Source organism: Haemaphysalis longicornis, unplaced genomic scaffold (genome assembly GCF_048455015.1).
Source record: "Haemaphysalis longicornis isolate Haplotype H1 unplaced genomic scaffold, Haemaphysalis longicornis Haplotype H1 scaffold_12, whole genome shotgun sequence".
NCBI lineage: Eukaryota > Metazoa > Arthropoda > Arachnida > Ixodida > Ixodidae > Haemaphysalis > Haemaphysalis longicornis.
In genome coordinates, this window is record NW_027526225.1 from 78,149,133 (window position 1) to 78,168,625 (window position 19,493).

At 45.2% G+C, this 19,493-nt stretch overlaps 1 protein-coding gene across 1 annotated transcript in view; it reads left to right on the forward strand.

The window, feature by feature from the left end:
- Crmp (Collapsin Response Mediator Protein) overlaps window positions 1–17,671 on the forward strand; it is an 85,077-nt gene extending 67,406 nt beyond the window's left edge. Inside the window, exons 6-13 of the mRNA XM_077693495.1 lie at window positions 468–610; window positions 1,478–1,546; window positions 5,198–5,475; window positions 7,116–7,257; window positions 9,572–9,655; window positions 10,251–10,518; window positions 14,364–14,594; window positions 17,311–17,671. Of these exons, the coding sequence (XP_077549621.1) occupies window positions 468–610; window positions 1,478–1,546; window positions 5,198–5,475; window positions 7,116–7,257; window positions 9,572–9,655; window positions 10,251–10,518; window positions 14,364–14,594; window positions 17,311–17,396 (1,301 nt within the window). The 3' untranslated portion in view covers window positions 17,397–17,671. The remainder of the gene's footprint in view (window positions 1–467; window positions 611–1,477; window positions 1,547–5,197; window positions 5,476–7,115; window positions 7,258–9,571; window positions 9,656–10,250; window positions 10,519–14,363; window positions 14,595–17,310) is intronic.
- The last annotated feature ends 1,822 nt before the right edge of the window (window positions 17,672–19,493 follow it).

The following is a 19,493-nucleotide window of genomic DNA, read 5'->3' on the forward strand; positions in this document are numbered from 1 at the left end:
ATAAGAAGATCGCATACGTAACATGACTAGTCGTCTACAAATTCTCACGCGGTGGATAAAATTGTTGTTACCTTACTAACTAATCTGTTGTTATCACTTTCTACATCAAAAGTTTTTTTCGTTTTTTTTTTATTATTCTCTTTCTTTCACTTTTCATGTATATTTTCCTGTGAATTAAAATGCTCACAGTTGTTTGTCAGCACTTGTGTCGTCTGTTTCTTCCTTAGTCCAGTCTTCCAGGCTGTTCTTAAATGCTCTAAGTGAACCACCAAAATGGACCAATTTCTCGTTTGCATCCTTCTTTTTTTTAGAGGTGGGGTCGTGTTATTTCCACGCTTTTATCTTGTGAACCTGCTCATGTTCCAGCCCAGAAATTGTGCGCACACGTCAAACGCAGCCCTGCTGCGCTCTAGTTAACAGCCGTAGCGCACTCTGTGCCATTGTTGTGACCGGCCTTCCTTGCGCAGGCATCAATTCTTTCAAGACGTTCATGGCCTACAAGGGCACGCTCATGCTGGAGGACGACAAGATGATTCAAGCCTTCAAGGCATGCAGCAAGCTGGGCGCCCTGGCCAGAGTCCATGCCGAGAACGGCGACATCATCTACGAGGCAAGTGCCTTGCCTACGTCCAACATCTGCGCAAGCAGCGAAATGCATATGACACGTATGAAATTGACCTTTTAAGTGCAGAGCACTTTAGGGACTCGGCTTGTCGTCATAGCTCGCTCGCTGGACCCAAGTAGAGCCCCACGGCGTACCGTCGTAGCAGAGTCCTGTCATAATGGACTCCAACAGAGGCTTCGAAAACCAATCGGTTTATATAGTCCTAAGCGTTCGAAACTTGTGAACCGCTGGCGCTTGTCATACATCTCCCCATTGTTTATCCCAAAGAAAACTGCAGGTATTTGAGGCAAAATATACGTAATTCACCAGCAGCACCAGCGTTTATTTAGTTAGGAACGCTCGTTGGGTTGTTTTTTACGATAGTAAGCGAAAAAAAGTGGATGTGCAATGCGGGTTGGAACGGTAGAAAAAGCAAGCGCAAAAAGAACAAAACTCTCGCTGCCGCAGTTTCAGGCAGAGGGCGCGCGGGCACTGCGAAGGCAGGAAATTTGAAATGCGTTGGACAAAGCTCCGTTCAATTCATGAGGAGAGGAGTGAGACAGGGCGTCGAAGAGCGTGATGAATGGCAAGAGTGAGCGGCACAGCTCATTATGGCGAATCACTGCTCTGCACTTCTGACAGCTTTCACATTGAGAAGTGGAACGGCTTTAATTTTTCGGCTAAAACTGAAGTTGGCAAAATAAGTTGGGCTCACTTCTATCTTTTTATTATCCTGTTTAGATTGAAAATGCTGAACCTTAGTTGTAACGAATAACAGTTGTGGCAAACTGATTTAGTCTCCCCTTCATCTTTATTACAGCGAGGTTTTGCTGACGTAGCATTGTCTAACTGATTACGATGCATATTTTGCAGAACCAAAGGAAGCTGCTTAGCATGGAGATTACGGGTCCAGAGGGACACCTTTACAGCCGGGAAGAAGAGGTGAGTCTTTTTTTCCCCTCTAAAAGCCATTTGGTGTCCTTGTGTATGTCTCCTTGCCAATGTCCTCATTTGTGTCAGAAAGGCGTCCACCTTGGCTGCACAGTGTCATTTTATACCGCGTCGGTGCGAGGAGGAATGAAGACAAAATACAAGTTTGGTTTATTAGAAAGACTGCTTAGTCCCGATAACAATGATACCAATATCATCGCAATCTTCGAACAAATAACGGAGACATTAAAGAAAACGTGTGAAGCAGTCGCAACCCCCTAGCCAATTTCCCACAACTTTTCTATGACGTCACGGAACCTTGTTTGTGCAATTGGCGGCTGCCTAACTGACCTGTCGTGACGACATGACTGGACGTCTGTATTGGGGCCTCTAGTTCCATTTGACTGCATCACTTGAATGCTAACATGCAGTTAACGCACTGAAAATTGTTTTATTGTTGGCCCGTATGACGTCATTCTTGCTCATAATACGTCACTGTGGCACAAAATTTGAAAGTTTTTAATTACTTCTTGCTTTTGTTTTCGTTAAAAAAACACCTTTTGTGGCTGTAATGGAGCTGAGTGAGATACTGAATTCTAGTTCTTTCAAATTAAACAAAGTTGTATTTTCTCTTCATGGTTCCTTTAATGTGCACTTTTCCCTTCTGTAAGCACACACAGATAGTTTGTAGTTCATTCATTTAAAGGCTGCACTTGTCCCTTGAATCTCGAAAAAATAGAAGGTTTCTGGATGACAAACTGTATGTTTGATTCATTGAAGGGGCCATGCAGACAAAATACAAGTTTGTTTTATTTGAAAGATTTTGTGTTGTGTAGTGGCCCAGCGCTTGTCTGGAAGCAAACGGTGCTTTATTCACTGAGAACCTAATCAATTTGAGTTAAAATTTTGATTCTCCCGCCAAATCGTGTGTTTTTGCAACGTCTGCAATGACACAAGAACCGCTCTCCAGCCGATTCCGGAGCCTCGTTTACCGTTAGTCAACCTAGATGGTGCCACCATACCGCGAAGGGCCATTTTCTGCCTTTGCTTTGTTTTTGACCGTATTTGTAGCTGGATTGATTTGTTAAGGTAGAAAATAATTGTTTCGGGAAACGTGGTGTTCGCTCGACAAATATGGTCGCATAAGACCATATTTACGCCAATCGGCCAGTGTTGTCCGAGACAACGCCAAAGTGCCGCAGTGCTGTGCAGCTAAAACAAGCATTGTGCATGCAGTACCAACAGCAGTACTCATCGCTACTTCTACGGGTACCTTCCTAACTTCCACTGTTTACCCCACCATTCTTACTGATATAAAAAGAATTTGCCCTTAATTTAAGAGCAAATAGCACGTTCAGCGAGCTTGTAAGCCCTGTCTAATTTGCGTTCGCTTTTGGCGGCCTCCGCCAATCGCAGAGCTGCCGCATATGACGTCGAAGGTTCTGTTGTGGGAAATGAGCTAGTGGCTCACATGACCATTGTGCTTGTTCCAGGTTATATAGCTTATTTGAGCGAAGTTTACATTAAAAGTGGTGTCAGTATAATTCTAATGAGGCAATCTTTTGGATGAATTGGTTGTGTTGTCTGCATGGCCCCTTTCAAAAGACTGCTTTGTATAGATAACAATGATAGCGGTTAAACTGCAAACTTCAAACAAACAATGGAGGTATTAAGAAAAACAGCTGATGCACTTTTCGGCGATTTGTCAGCGACTACGCGGAATCTTGTTTACACGATTGACGTCTGCCAACACCAAAGCCACCGCCAAGAAACGTGGCTGAGGGAGTGTGGTGGGGCCTCTAGTTCCGTTTGACCATGTCACTTGAATGCTAACGTGTAGTTGACACGCTGATAACTGTGTTTTTAGGGCTTTGCCCATAATACATCACTGTAACGGGAAATTCCGAAGTTTGTTCGTATTTCTTGTGTTTTTGCAATTTGAAAACGAACAGTGGAACCCCGATGATGCGTCCCCAGGCTTTACGGCGACCCGCTTCTCACGGCGGATCACCGCGGTCCCGGTAAACTCTCCAGAGAAACAATGCGTTAGATACCCTGATGATACAACGCCCGGGTGCACGCGGCCCGCTTATACGATGAAAGATGCTGGTGGGGATAAACATGTTTTTCCCACATTTTGTGCCGCTTTGTCCCAACCTTTATTTCTTGATCCCTGTTTGTCGCTGCTTGATGTACAAAGCAAAATGACACCACCTTCCCGCGAGGGAACCCTGAGTTGATGCGAAGCATCTCGGAGGTTCCGAATCGTTCACGAGATTGGGTATCCAAATGACGGAACTCCTGACGGCGCAGCGTGACTCAACCGAAGCAGCAACTGAGGGAGCGGCGCGCGGACCGGGTTTATTATATAGAGCAGATGGAGTGGAGAGGAGGAGATGAGAGAGGAGACGCGCATGCACGCTTATCGCGCAGCTGCGGTGATAAGTAGTGCGCGTGCTATCGCACAGCTGGCGTGGAGAGAGGGAGAGGAGGAGAAGCGCGCGTGCTATCACACAGCTGGTTGGGAGAGGGGGAGAGGTGCGGACGGACGGACGACGGAGCCGAGAGCAAGAGATGCTTTGCATCTAAAACATTTTGCGGCTGGCAATTTGATGCTCCCATCGAGCTGAAGAACGTAAAAACGTTTACGCAATACCCTACGGTGATGACCGGTTGCCCCCTCCCATATCCCTTGCCTACGGCCTTGGCCACACCCTCGTTTTTCCTCCCTTCATATTGCGGGGCGACATTGGCACAGTTTATTCGTGCGCGCGAGGTGCACAGCGGCTGGTGAGCTAGTGCGGGTGCCGCAGTAGGGCACGAAATAGGTGTTTTTGTTTTAGAAACCTGGGATTCCAGCTACGGGTTTGCAAATTAAGTGAGAGCATGCCAAGTATAGTAATTTAAATACCTTCTTAGCCCACCTGCCATGTGAGACTGTCTATGAGAGCGGCATTTTTCTGTACCCTGGTCATATGACACCACGGTCATCCGGCGCTTTCCCGCGGTCCCTTGAAAGTCGTATCATCAGGGTTCCACTGTATTATGTGGCCGCAATAGAGCTAAGTGAGTTGACAAAGGCTATTTCTTTCAAATTTAATACCCGTGCCACACGGGCACTTTCAATCCGGATGGAAGCGAAGCGCAATTGACTTTTCGAGCGCGCTCGGCGCACCGCCGCTTCTACACGTCACCTTTTGATCTTGATTGAGAAGTTGCACCGATTGCACTCATGCACGCCAGATGGCGCTAAAAATGTACTTCGCAGTAGGCGTCTGGTAACTTTGAGCAGTCGTAGTTGTACAGAACTATGTAAATGTTACTGCAGGCTTATTTGGGGAAAGTTATTTGAAACAATTTGCGGCATTATTTGAAGATGCCACCATCTGTACAGGGACAAGAGTATCACCTCTTTCGTCCGATCGTGCTTGGAAACCTCAATGGCGCCTGAGGAACCAGGATTGAGTTCGAGCGGGTTCAGGCTCGATCGTGATTGAAACTGCCGTGTAGCAGCGCCTGATCCGGATCGACTCAATCACAATTGAAAGTGCCCGCATGATGGGTATAACAAAGTTGTGCTTGGTCTTTGGGGCCCCGTAAGCACCGAACCACGCTTGCACGTGTGGGTTTTGGGAAATACGTGGGCGCTTCTGGCACCCCCAGGTGGAGGCGGAGGCGACGCACCGGGCCATTGTGCTGGCCAACCAGGTGAACTGCCCGCTGTACGTGGTGCACGTGATGAGCCGCGGCGCGGCTGAGATGATCCTGCGCAAGCGGGCCCAGGGCTGCGTGGTGTTTGGCGAGCCCATTGCGGCAGGTCTGGCCACTGACGGCAGCCACTACTTCAACCGCTGCTGGAAGCACGCTGCCGCCCACGTGCTCTCGCCACCCCTGCGCCCCGACCCCTCCACCCGCGTGTACCTCATGGACCTGCTCGCAAGGTGCGGGGCATGTGCGGAGCATGTGTGGGGCAAGGTGTGGAGCATGTCAAGTGAATCGTGTTGCGCTCTGAACTGCCGCAATTGCACAATTTTAAGCACACCTTCTTTAAGCCAAGATGTGTATACTACCGCATTCACACGATTCTTACGCACCTTTGATTGTAACGGGCAGATAAGATTACTAACGAAAATCTGAAAAAATTACTTTAATCTGAAAAATCGTTTAAAAATATTTGAAATATCTGGCTAAGGCATGCTTGTTGAGGGCATACCTTAACATAAATATACTCGCGTGATGTTGGCGGACTGTCTTGGATTGGATTGAGTTGGGTTTTGGGAGGAGTTAGTGTCCACGGCTATGGTGCTGAACGCTTTAAAGCTGATGCCCTCAACTGCCACACTTGCACTATTCCAAGCGCACTTTCTTTACAGCAAAGCTGTGTATACTACCATATTTGCACGATTCTAACGCGCCTTTGATTGTAACGTGCAGGTAACATTACTAATGAAAATCTGAAAAAAATATTTTAATCTGAAAAATCATTTAAAAATAAATATTTGCAATTGTTGGCTAAGGTGCGCCCGTCGAGGCCGCACCTTAGCATAAATTTACTGGCGTGATGTTGGCGGACTGTCTTGGATTGGATTGAGTAGGATATTGGGAGGAGTTCGTGTCCATGGCTATGGTGCTGAACGCTTTGAAGCTGATGCCCTGAACTACCGTACTTGCATAATTCTAACGCGCACCTTCTTTACAGCAAAGCTGTGTATTCTACCATATTTGCATGATTCTAACGCATTTTCGATTGTAGCGTGCAGGTAAGATTACTAATGAAAATCTGAAAAAAAAAAACTTCAATCTTAAAAATCACTTTAAAATGTTTCCAATAGCTGGCTAAGGTGTGCCCGTCGAAGGCATACCTTACCATAAATTTATTCATGTTATGTTGACTGGACTGTCTTGGATTAGAGTGAGTTGGATATTGGGAGGAGTTATTGCCCATAGCTATGCCCCTGAATGCTTTGAAGCCGAGGTAAGTTTTGCACCCGATTGTAACGTGCACACAAATTTGAAGGCTACATTTAGAGAGAAAATGTGCGCGTTAGTCGTGCAAATACGGTATATCTACCCTCTGGCGGTGGTTAGCATCCATTCATCTACGCGTCATGTCGACATGAAAAAATTGTCTCTGGTTTCTTGCCTGTCGCGTAGCTCTCAGTCTATTGTAGATATCTTGAAAAAAAATTGCACTGGAGCTGGTCGCTAAGGTGATTCTATTATTACGCCGAGTTTCATTTACTAACTAAGCAAGTTTATGAAGTGCAAGGTATTTTTGGTGTCTGAGTTGCTTGCGTCAATTAACTGTCTTTTTCCAGGTACGTGGTGTCACGTCTTTTACACCTTCGTGGTAGTATCAGTCTAAGTTTGTTTGCGAATTTTCCCAAGTGAAAATTACTTGTGCGTTACAGTCAGGGGTGTGTTGGAATCGTGAAAACGCAGTACGTTACCAGGTGGCTTCACTGCATTTACACATACATTGCATTGTTGCGCCCACTGCTGGATGAACAGTCAAAACAGCTAACCACAAAGCGTGCACAAACCAATCGTGTGATTTTTGGGTTTGTTCTTCCCACGCCAGCGGAGAGCTTCAGACAACCGGTTCGGACCACTGTGTCTTCAGCAGCAGCCAGAAAGCCATTGGCCAGGATGACTTCACTCGCATTCCGAACGGCGTGAACGGCGTCGAGGAACGCATGGGTGTCGTCTGGGAGAATGGAGTGGTGAGCAGCAGTGCAATGTTTCTTGGCACTTTGTCGACGATGGGTGCACCCGAGTAGTGCTACCAAATTAATTAACCGGGAGGCTGGCCAAAAACAAATTAAAGGGGGACACTGGACTTAAAAATACTTCTTTTAATTTTCAAGTAAACTTTGTGAAATGTGAAACTTGTCAGTCTTGCTGTTCTTTTCCCACTGATTTCAAATATGCCATTATTTTTTCAGTTGGTCAGTTAGCTCCCAAGATAATTAGAGATAATAAGCCATTTTTGGTCAAACAATAGACAAAACAGTGTTGGTCCTAAAACTGTAATCTTTGTATTTTTCAATACTATGAACCCTGTTGAATGCAATAATCGAAGCAGTTTTTTGATGCATCGCTTGAAACTAATTTTACAGCTCATTAAACTTATGTGGCACCAGTGGCAAGGAAACATTTCGAATGCCCATTTTAAGTGCCCATTTCAAACACCGAAATTTAATGAGCTGTACAATTAGTTCCAAGCGATGCATCAAAGAACCGATTCTCTTATTGCATTCACCAGGGTTCACAGTATTGGGAAATATAAAGGTAACAGTTTTATGGCCAACACTGCTTTGTCTATTGTTTAACCAAAAATGGCTAATTATCTCTAATTATCTTAAGAACTAATTGACCAAGTGAAAAAATAATGTCATATTTGAAATCAGTGGGGAAAAACAGCAAGACTGACAAGTTTCACAAAGTTTACTTGAAAATTAAGAGAAGTTGTTTTAAGGCCAGCATTCCCCCTTAGCTAAAACTAAGAACAGGCACACTCATGAATTCTGATTGACACCTATTTTCTCTCGAACAGATGCCTTAAAAAATAGCTTTTTCCCCAGGACTGTTACAGATTGGAATTCTTTACCTCTTGATGTTTTAAAAGCAAAAGATTTTGCAGAAGCGTTACAGTGTCATCTTTTTTTTCAAGTTAATGTGCTCTGTTGTGTTGCTGTTATAATATATAAGATGCAGGGTACCATGAATTGTTTGATGTATTTATTGCCTATGCTCTTTCGTACTCATCTCATTCCTATGTTTTGTATAGCCCCTCCTGCTTGGGTCAAAGTTTTGACCTGCAGTATCTGTAAATAAATAAATAAATAAATAAATAAATAAATAAATAAACAAGCAAACAAACAAACAAACAAACAAATAAAAAGCGACTTTAGGTCGGATTTAATTTCTAAACCGATATTCTAGAAAAACCTGTTATGTTCAGCAAAATTCTGCAAACTAAAGAACTTTGAGTGCTGGCAAATTGAACCTTCAGGCGGGAGCTATTTACAAACGAGTGGATAATGGGGGATATATAGATTACATGGTAATGTACTTCACGTGATAATGCACGTGATAATGTACTTCCAGATGGAACTACAGGGGGTAGACAACACAGTTGCTTGTGTATTGTCTTAGCGTCTTAATTTCCCAAGTGGTATTTGGCAGTTGCTTATAAAGCTTTTATTTGTTAAATTACCAATCAGTCAAAAAGAAATTTTGGTTCAGTTAATTAAATTATTTCTTTCATTACTCTTTGCCAATCCCCCTCTGTGGGTGTGTGGCAAAATGTACTGTGAACGGCAACTACGATGGATGTGGCAAATACAGCAATGCGGACACTGACATTAGATGCTGCAAAAACAACCACTTTGGTGATCCTTGCCGAGCCTAACTTCGCCTAAGCTACTTGGCGTAACAAAACTAACGAAGACTAGCCGGCCCGAGAGTATCTGCTGACTTGCTTGTGCACCAGAAAAAGCTATGCTTTATCATCGTTGATAATGCATGTGAAGACTGTCTTGTTGGCAGCTTTGCAATAAAAGTTACTGCATAACGGACAGCCCAAGAGAGACAATAGTAAGTGAAAAGAATGGCCGCCAAGAACGATGCATTTGAAACTGCACAGTAAGGTGCTGGCACGTGCGCTTGTGCTGTTCGAGGCAGGAGGCACACGAATACTGCGAAGGCGGGAAATTTGAACTGCTTTGGACAAACCTCCGCTCAATTCATCAAGAGAGAAGTGAGACAGGGAGGCGAAGAGTGTGATGGATGTTAGCAGTGAGCAGATAGCGGTGCCACAGCCCGTTTTGGCGAATCACTGCTGTGCATTTCCGGCTGCCTTCACGTTGAGTGAAACAGCTTTAATTTTGCTAATCAGCACTTGTTAGGCTGTTTCATTTTGCATCGCCACTCTGACTCGCCCAAACGGTACTTGAAAATGAGAATGCTAGGTTGTGGTGAAGCATGCTTTCATCAGTTTTTAGGCAAAGACAAATCTTTTGGCCTTGTTTCCAGAACACGGGGCAGTTGGATCCCTGCAAGTTTGTTGCCGTGACGAGTGCCAATGCGGCAAAGATCTTCAACATCTACCCGAGAAAGGTAAGCGACAAAGTTGATGTGCCCTGTCACTAAGCTTGTCGTTCACTACGTGTGGACTAAAATAATTAGCTCATTGCAGCGAGTATTGCCTTCCGGTTGATGCTAGACATTTAAAGTGGTGTTGAACTTTTCCGCGTTAAACTTCTGCTTGAATGCTTACGAATGTAAAGTAATGAAAAATGATTGGTGCATTTGTTCCTCATGAACATTGTCACACACCTCTGTTTGTCATAAGGAGTGGAGTTGTTGACAGTAGTCACGCTCAACATTTGGTGATGATGGTGATAGATAGGTGCTTGTAATTAATAGGAAGTGTGTGCTGTAGCCTCGAAACTTGCTGTTTTTTTTTAGTTTTGATTCCGGTAACGCTAGTTGTATGTGGTTGTCATAACCAGTAGTCACGACAGAATCACAGTAGTTACGACAGAATCACGACAGTAGTCACGACAGAATCAACTTGTGAAGTTGACGGTCGTTCCGGCAGTCTATCGCTGCGTACGGTAGATTGTTCCCACCAGGGTTGCAGAGTTTCGCTGTTCTGTTATAAATGTGTGTCGGCGATTGGCAAACTCCATATTTTTCCCCGCCTCTACAGGGAAAGATTCAGGCAGGATCGGATGCAGACGTCGTGGTCTGGGACCCCGAGAAGGAGCGCGTCTTCTCGGCCGAGACGCACCAGTCGGCGAGCGACTTCAACATTCTCGAGGGATTCCGCTGCCGGGGGGCACCAGTCTACGTCATCTCTCAGGGGCGCGTCGTCGTCGAGAACGGAGAGGTGCATGCAGTCAAGGGCAGCGGAAAGTTCGTGCCCATGGCACCCAACTGCAACTATGTCTACGCTGCAGTCCGACAGAGGGAGGCAAGTGGCCTTCTCCACATCGCACCTTTCCGCCAGTGAACCAGTGAATACGTAATATGAACATATTGAAAAAAAAAAAAAAAAAAGCGGTGTGGGTGGAATTGGCAATAACATTTATTTTTTGTCCCATTTCGAAATCCTAAATGGGCTAATTAGAACAAATTAGCCTGTGGCAACTCACTCAGCTCCATTCCAGTCATCAAAAACCTATTTTCTAATTAAAATGCAAGAAATATTGAAAAGCTTTCAAATTTTGCACTACACGTTGCCAGCAGTGACACATTAGAAGGAAACACCAAAAATGTTATCAGTATGTTAACTGCCCGTTAGCACTCAAGCGATGCGATCAGACGGATCTGGAAACGCCTCTACAATCACTCAGTCGTGTTTTTTGGTGGTGGCTTTAGTCGCCGGCTGGCAGTCGCACAAACGAGATCCTGTGACATCATAGAGGCCTCACCAGAAAGTAGCTGGGAACTCGCCGCTGCTTCAGCTGTTTTCTGTAATATCGAAGTTATTTGTCTGAAGTTTGGGATGAAATTGGCATCATTGTTATTGGAACAACATTGTCTTTTTGAGTTTTTGACGAACCGGACTTGTATTTCGTACTCATGGCCTCTTTAAGAACAAAACTACCGGACAATATTTTTAAGCAGAGTCCTTCACTCATGCCTCTTTGGAAATAGAGTGGAATCCCGCTGATATGTCCTCCCCAGGACTTTCGATGACCCGCTTCTTACGACAGATCACCGCGGTCTCAGCAAACACACCATAGAAACAATGCATTAAAACCCCTGATGATATGACGCTCGTGTGCTCATGGTCCGCTTCATACAAAGTACCCTGGCATAGATAAGCCGGTGTTTTTCCTATCTCAAGTGTGAACCGCATGGAGTGTTTTTTGCAAGTGAAAACGCACCGTGCGCGCCACAGGAGCGCTGATGCCGCGGCAGAAGCTACCCGCACGGTGTGCATGCTGTGGCTGCATCCGACTAAAACCGTGCGGGTGGCTTCCGCCGCGGCATCAGTGTGCCTGTGGCAAAAAACGCTTGCAAAAAACGCTCCGTGTGGTTCACACTTTACACCGCTTCCCCCCTTTTTGACCTTTCTTTATTCTTAACCCCTGCTTGATGCTGCTTGATGTGCAAAGTTCCGCGAGCGGGCCAGATCACTTGCTGAACACACGCTAGCAAGCAGGCGGGTACTTGCGAGCGGGAGTTAACCTTCTTAGGCCCCATGCGGCAGCAGTATGCCAACGCGCCAACCGCGAGAATTCGGAAGTGCAGGTGGCTGGCGGACCGTGTATTTGAAGCTACCAATCTAGCCGCCGACGAACACTTAAACGCATACAATGCAAGCCTACGCTAAACAACTAAACAACTGCTTTCATCGCACGCTCAATCTAAGTTTCTTCTTTTCATGACGCTCTCTCTTCCCCTGTCTCTGCTTTCTGCTTATCAGTGACTTCCAAAGCGGCATTGTCGCTCCATTCATTTTTTTTGCGGCCTTTTTTCTGTCACTGTGATTGGCTGGTGGGATAGCTCGGACACCATGGAGAGGAAGGGGCACAAATTAGGCGTTTCTTTCTTTTTTTAAACTTCGGCTTTTAGCTAAAGGTTTGCAAATCACGTGAGAATGAGCTAAATATAGAGTTTAAATAAGTTCCTAGCCCTCCTGTTGCGTGAGACTGTCTACTAGGCCGGCATTTATCCGCGCCCCGGTCATGCGACGCTTTCACGCGGTCCCTTCATAGTTGTATTATCGGGGTTCCACTGTAACAAGTGGTGATGGCTGCAACTAACCTTGGTAATCGACAGCTTTGGTTTCACGTGCATACAGAGTTCACGTATGCAAACGTGAGAAGTAGGCATAGTCCACACACATGTAGATTGAAACTCTTATAGTTACACGTACGTGACGCATGCCGCGTTTAGCGTGCCTGGATGCCTAGTGCCATCTACGAACAGGCAGACATTGCTGTAGTCACTCGTGATCTCGCGAGACCGTTGCTATGATGAAAACAAACACTACTCAACAGGCTAACTGCTGCAAAATCAATCTAAAAAACAAAACCTATTTGTCGCTTGAAACGTTATGCGAGGATAAGAACAGGCAACGCGAAGGCAAAATCAACAGCTTACGACACGATATCACAGTGAGGGATTAGCGGCAAAGCTGCTTTTGCTGTGAAGTGAGGGCGCTGCCATGTTGGTCAACTCTACGTACGAAAGCAATGTAAGGACCGCAACGTAAAAATTCAAATCTCACATATGTCCGTTAGACTCACTCAGACCATTTGCGTTCTGAGCATATGCACTCGTCACCCGTGAAAGCTGTACATACTATGTGAAGCTGCTATGTTTAAAAAAACTAAAGCTGTCTAATATTTCTGGATCGGTGGAAACAAACTTTACTCATTATGCTTGAAGACTACGTAAAGTGCTTCCCAATATTCATGGGCAGGGACCTTCACTTGTACCTGTTAACAAATGACCAACAGTTAGGGGCGCTAACGACCTGCGAAATATTTTTTAAGGCAGTAGGAAGAAAAGTGCCTGCGCTGTTTCGTAGTTTTCAAATATCTCTGACACCCTAGCGCTCATGAGCATAGCATGCTTGAGTGTTCGCAGCTGTTAGAAGGAAACTAAGAGAGGATGGTGAATTAGATGAGTTGTCCATTTTTAACTGTTACACAATACGAAGCACATAATGGATGAAGAGAAGAACCAAAATATGCAAGCTGGCAGTTTCCAACTGACAGGTCTTCTTTTCATTTGAGCTATCTCAAGCTATAAAATTGGGTACATTCTTTATCAAGAGTTTCTAAGGCCGTGTCAAGAGTTAATGGGGTCAAGATAATTTTACCAGAATAGCTTTTCTCCCAGGTGAAAATGAAAAATTTTACTCCAGAAAGCTGGCCAAGGCACTCCCCATTTTCACTGTCATCAAATAAATCACACTGGAAGGCTTAGGTTTAGCTTTGAAAAACTGATTGCCTGGAAACTTCTGGACACACGAAGTTTCTATTTGCGCTGCTAAGCCCAAGGACGCGGGTTTGATCATGGCCACAGTGGCTGCTTTTTTGATAGAGGTGAAAAGCGATAACGCGCCCGTGTGTCTAGAATTAGGCGCATGTTAAAGGAGTACTGTCACGAAATTTTCGCGTTATGTTTTTTTTCGCTGCTATGGGTGCCTATTAGCCCACTAATCATAGGATGGCACATTAGGCGGTCGATCGCAGCGTAAACAATCATTTACGGTGTCGTTTAGTTGTGTTAGTTTCGGTTTCGACAAAACAAGCGCCGTGCGGCCGCCATGACAGGAGGTAGCACCTGACGTCACTATTCGTGTCGCACCACTGCCCGCCCGGACGGGCGCGCGAACGAGCGCGCACGCTTGCCCAGACCGGCCGAGGTCTTCACTATCCCCGCGCGCCCGGGCAGCATGACGTCAGTCCCAAAACCATGACGTGTACACGCGGTGTAGCAGCGTGCGCCAGCCGCAGACAATGCGTCGGCTACGTCACGGGAGCCCCGACGTCGGCAGTTCGGAGCAAGTAGCAGATGATGTCATGCTGGCCCGCTCTGGGTCTGCTCGTGCAGGCAGAGATTAAAATGGATTTAAAATATGTTACACTGAACGGCTACTGTTGAAACTTGCTGGGAGATATCTCCTGATAAAAAGGAAGCATAGTTATCTGAGCTTTGAAATTTCGTGTCACTACTCCTTTAGAGGTCCTCAGGTGGTCGAAATTAATTCGGAGCCCTCCACTACGGCGCGTTAAACTCCTCTATCAAATCAAGGTTTCTATAGCTTAGGACACACTGACGCCACGCACCTTGCAGGCAGCGATTCCGCACAAGGTTGACCGATCAGCTGCACCGCCGCCACCGGAGGTGGTGGCCGCAGCCGAAGAGCCGGCTGTGACTGCTGAAGTTGCGGCGGCGGGGCAGCACACTCCGCGGCCCGCTCCGTACTACAAGGAGCCCCTGTTCCCGGCTACGCCACGAGAGTTTCACAGTCGACCTCTGACCCGTGGCGGCTGCCGCAACCTCCAAGACTCGACCTTCAGCCTCTCAGGTAAAGGAGTGACCTCCGTTATACATTTGCTGCAGCCTTTCGAGTCAAAGTGGCGTTTTGAGGGGCGAATCCCCATAGGGGCTGGGGCTGTTCGCGTCTCCTGTCATCGTCGTAATCGTTGTCTCATGTAGTCACAGTACTAAAACACCGGGAAAGTCATTTACGTCTCGCGCTATAACAACGTAACGCATACTAAAGAATAAAAACACCGGGACACTCATTTACGCGCTAGAACGCTTCGTGCTTCAAAGACAAGAGGCTTTTACAGCAGAGCTGTAAAAGTAAAACCTCCCAACGGTTTCGTCTCCGATGGCAAAGACGCCAAGGCACCAAGAATACACTTACACACTGCATGCTTCGCCCCTTCCCAGGTTTCACGTTAGGGGAGATGGCCCGAGATTTTTCATTGCTGAGATTGGCACAGACACCTTGTCCAATGTGATTGTGTCCGTCCGCATTTTGAAGTACTTGATTGCCAATGCTGAAAGGGGGACTTTTGGTGGGTCTGTCTGACAATACTTTCGATGTCTTTAGATTCACCTTTAATCCTATTTTGTTGTCGGAATACCGGCCTTGTGATCTAGTTTAAGCCCTTGCCTTTAACTTGATATTTGGGTCCTGTTTCTTGCTTTATTTAGCTGCTGTGTATTGTAAAGTTGAGCCGTATTTAGAAACGAACATACCGCAATTTCCAAACTACAATCCATGGGCTGTACATACGTGTTTAAAGGAGCCATGAAAAGAAAATACAACTTCGTTTAATTTGAAAGAACTAGGACTAAGTATCTCACTCAGCTCCATTACAGCCACGAAATATGTTTTTTAACGAAAAAAAAAAATGCAAGAAGTATTTTAAAAATTTCAAATTTTGCCCCACAGTTACGTGTTATGAGCAAAAATGACGTCATACGGGCCAACAATAAAACATAATTTTCAGTGCGTTAACTGCACGTTAGCATTCAAGTGATGCGGTCAAATGGAAATAGAGGCCCCATTACAGACGTCCAGTCATGTGTCGTCGCAACAGGTCAGTTAGGCGGCCGCCAATCGCACAAACAAGGTTCCGTGCCGACATAGAAAAGTTGCGGGAAATTGGCTAGGGGGTCGCGACTGCTTCACACGTTTTCTTTAATATCTCCGTTATTTGTTCGAAGATTGCGATGATATTGATATCATTGTTATCGGGACTAAGCAGTCTTTCTAATAAGTCCAACTTGTATGTTGTCTTCATGGCTCCTTTAAATTCTGAAAATTTGTGCGGTGCGGGTTTCTTGTTTGAAAAGTTTTTGTCTTCAAGGGACACTGGACTATGTGCCAGGTGTAGCTAACCCAACAAAACATTTTTTTTTTTTTTGACGGAAAGTGACTCAGGTGGACTACAGGTCAGACTGAAACTGTAGTCTGGAAATCGCAGTAGTATACACCGTCAGACGATGTATGGGACAAGATTTGACAAAGCAGTTAATCAGGCCACTAAGTTCAATCAGTGAGGTACAATAAACCATTTCAATCAATCAACCAGTAATTTCAATTAATGAAAAATTCAGCTGTTGCTGAAATTTGTGGCAGTTTAAAAAAGCCCAATGGATATTTTAGCTGACGTTTTCAAAGATTTTCAATCGTTCAATTACAATCAACAATTTCAACTAATCAACCAATACAGTTGAACCCTGCTATAACAAGCACTTATATAACGAATCATCGACTATCTATAGCGAACTAAATATGAACTTTGGTTGGTCACGCTTCATTTCAATGGCGCTTACTCTTTTATAACGAAAGTGAAAATGTGACAGCTGCGTGCCCTATCAGATACAACGAAGAAATATTTGACCAGTAGGCTGAGAACCTGCTTGGATTAACTCCCAACGTCCAAAACTGCAGATGTAGAAAAGGCCCCTTTGTTCGTGGACACTGTGGAAAACTCCATCCTGCTCAGTGCTGTGAATAAAAGATCACATCCTTCCTCGAAAAAATAGGAACGCAGGCCTGTTTTGTCAAATGAACTTTGTTCTGTTGTAATTTCTCGTTTCATGTTCTGGTTCATTGAGCTTGAAATGCCACGAAGAGGAGGATAAGGGTTACTTTCTTTATCAATTGGTTTGAACTGGTTTTACGAACGTTGAATATAAATGCACTAAATTACTGTCCTGATACTACTTCGTTATAACTGGGTTCGACTGTATATTTAATCGGTGAAAAATTTTGCCGATGCTGAAACTTGTGGCATGTGGAGCTGATTGGATGTATTTTAGATGTATTTTAGACGTATTTTAGACGTATTTTAGTGGACGTGTTGTAGAAGGACCCATTTTCACATGTGCGCTTACGTCAAAACTGACTTCGCCATCGCCGCAGGGGCCCTGATCGAAAACGTAAAACGTATTTTAGATGTATTTCAGTGGACGTATTGTAGAAGGAACCATTTTCACTTGTGCGCTTTACGTCAAAACTGACTTTCTTCGTCATCGCCGCAGGGGCCCTGATCGAAGACATATTTTAGATGTATTTTAGACGTATTTCAGTGGACATATTGTAGAAGGAATCATTTTCACTTGTGCGCTTAGTCAAAACTGACTTCGCCATCGCCGCAGGGGCCCTGATCGAAAACGTATTTTAGATGTATTTTAGACGTATTTCAGTGGATGTATTGTAGAAGGAACCATTTTCACATGTGCGCTTACGTCAAAACTGACCTTCTTCGCCATCGCCGCAGGGGCCCAGATCGACGACGACAAAGGCGCAAAGGCCACCATTCGGGTGCACAACCCACCCGGCGGCCGGTCATCCGGCATCTGGTAGACGCGCCATTCTTCTCCTTCGAAGTGGCGGCTGCCAAGCCCGAGAACAAAAAAGGACCGCCGCTGCGGTTCTGGCCGTAACGCCGCTCCCTAACGTGCCAGTCTTCTAATCATTGCTGCTGCCGCCACCCACCATGCTCCCAACTGCTTCAGTCTCAATCCTAATCCTTTCACCTCTCATGCTTCGTGGTTCCTTTTTTGTCCTCCACCCCCCGTCACTTGGTTTTCAACGAGTTACGCCACATATCGCTTAATAAAGTAGCATTGGTATCACGACCTCGGGTCACGTTTTCTGGTGTCAAGGTACTGAAATGTGCGGCCGTTTATTGCGCATTCAAAAGCCTGGTCAGGCTGAAGCTGGAGTTATGTAGTTGTCACGTGGTGCATAACCACCTTTATGTATTATTACAACTGCTTCAGTCTCTATGCTGATTGCACCTTGTTGTGCATCCTTTTATTGTCTTGCAATATTGTCTGTAATAAGAAACGCCCTGTACCAAATATTAACCCTTTCCGTACGGCGCCATAGGCCATCAGACACGGACTTCTGATGATTTCAAACGTCCTGTGAAAGCTAAAAACGCCATCTGGCGTATTTATTGACAATTCCTTCATTGTTTTATCATTTTTTGTTGACATTTCACATGCGGAGACTGCTGAGAGTGAAATTTCAACCCGCAATAGCGGCGAGTTGTGTGAAAATGGCATCCGCTTCACGGCGGGCTCCGCAAAAGCAGACAGCTGTGGCAGGGACTTCGGCAGCTGCTGCTGCTGATTTTTGTTAACCCAGCAGCAGTGATGACTCCACCAGCGATGTGGATTTGTTAGATTTTATTTATTTATTTATTTAGATAAGTGCCCACAACCATCGTGATGCCTTCAGCGTGGTGCACAGAAGAAACAAAGGAAAGGATAGGAAAGGGAGATGTGTACAATGGGGAAAAAGAGTATAATAAAAATAACATCAATGGAACAAACATTATATGGCTGACTCACACATGATTCTACAACGCAAAAGAACACACTCGAAGATGTGTACCATAGCGAAAAAAGAGCATGAGAAATGAAAATAACCTCAATGGAACAAACATTACATGGCTCACTCGCATGATTTTACAACACAAAAGTACTCGCTCAGGCTTCAGATGTATTTTTAACAGCTTGCACAAAGGTGCTGTAACAATCAAAGATACTCAGACCAGGCGCTTCAAGTGAGTTGTAAAGGAGTTGCATTCTCTGGACAGGACTTTTATGATTGACAGCAGGATAAAATAGCGGCGAGGAACGGCATCGTATGGGAGCATGAAAATTGATAGAAGTTAGCAAATCGGCAGAGTCAACAGCTCCATGAATGAGCTTGTGAAAAAAGCACATATCGAGGAGTGTTCTTCTGTCACTCAGTCTGCTTAATCCCGTGTGGTCGAGTATTCTGTCATACGTGTAATATATTTTCCTGAAAAGGTAACGATCATAATAGATTCGAACAAAAATCATCTGGACTCGTTCCAGAGACAGTGACAAGTATTGAGGAACAGAGTTCCATACAACCGAGCAGTACTCTAGCCCGGAACGTACAATAGCCCGAAACAGGGACAAATAGCAGGTAGGATCAGTGAACTCTTTCGTGACACGTGTTACGATTCCAAGGGATCTCATTGCATCGCTGGCTGTTTTTTCAATGTGGTGTTTAAAACTTAGTGATGAGTCAATGTGCACACCCAAGTCCCACACTGTTGACGCTCGAGTAATGGAACCCCCATGCAGCTTATACAAAAATTGAATCGGCACCTGTCGATGATGGTATGACATCACATTGGTCTTTGATGGGTTGATGCGAAGCACGTTTGCTGAACACCATGCTGACACGGTGTTAATGTCATCTTGTAGAAGAGAGCACTCGCCAGCCCTGTCTATAGGCCGAAAGATCTTAATGTCATCAGCAAAGAGGAGCGTTTCAGAGTGTTGCATGCGCTCAGCCAAGTCATTGATAAAAATCAAGAACAACAAGGGCCCAGGTTGCTTCCCTGAGGCACTCCAGAATTTGAGCGAAATTCACCAGAGTAACAGCCCGCAACTCGTACGTTTGCACGGTTCTGAT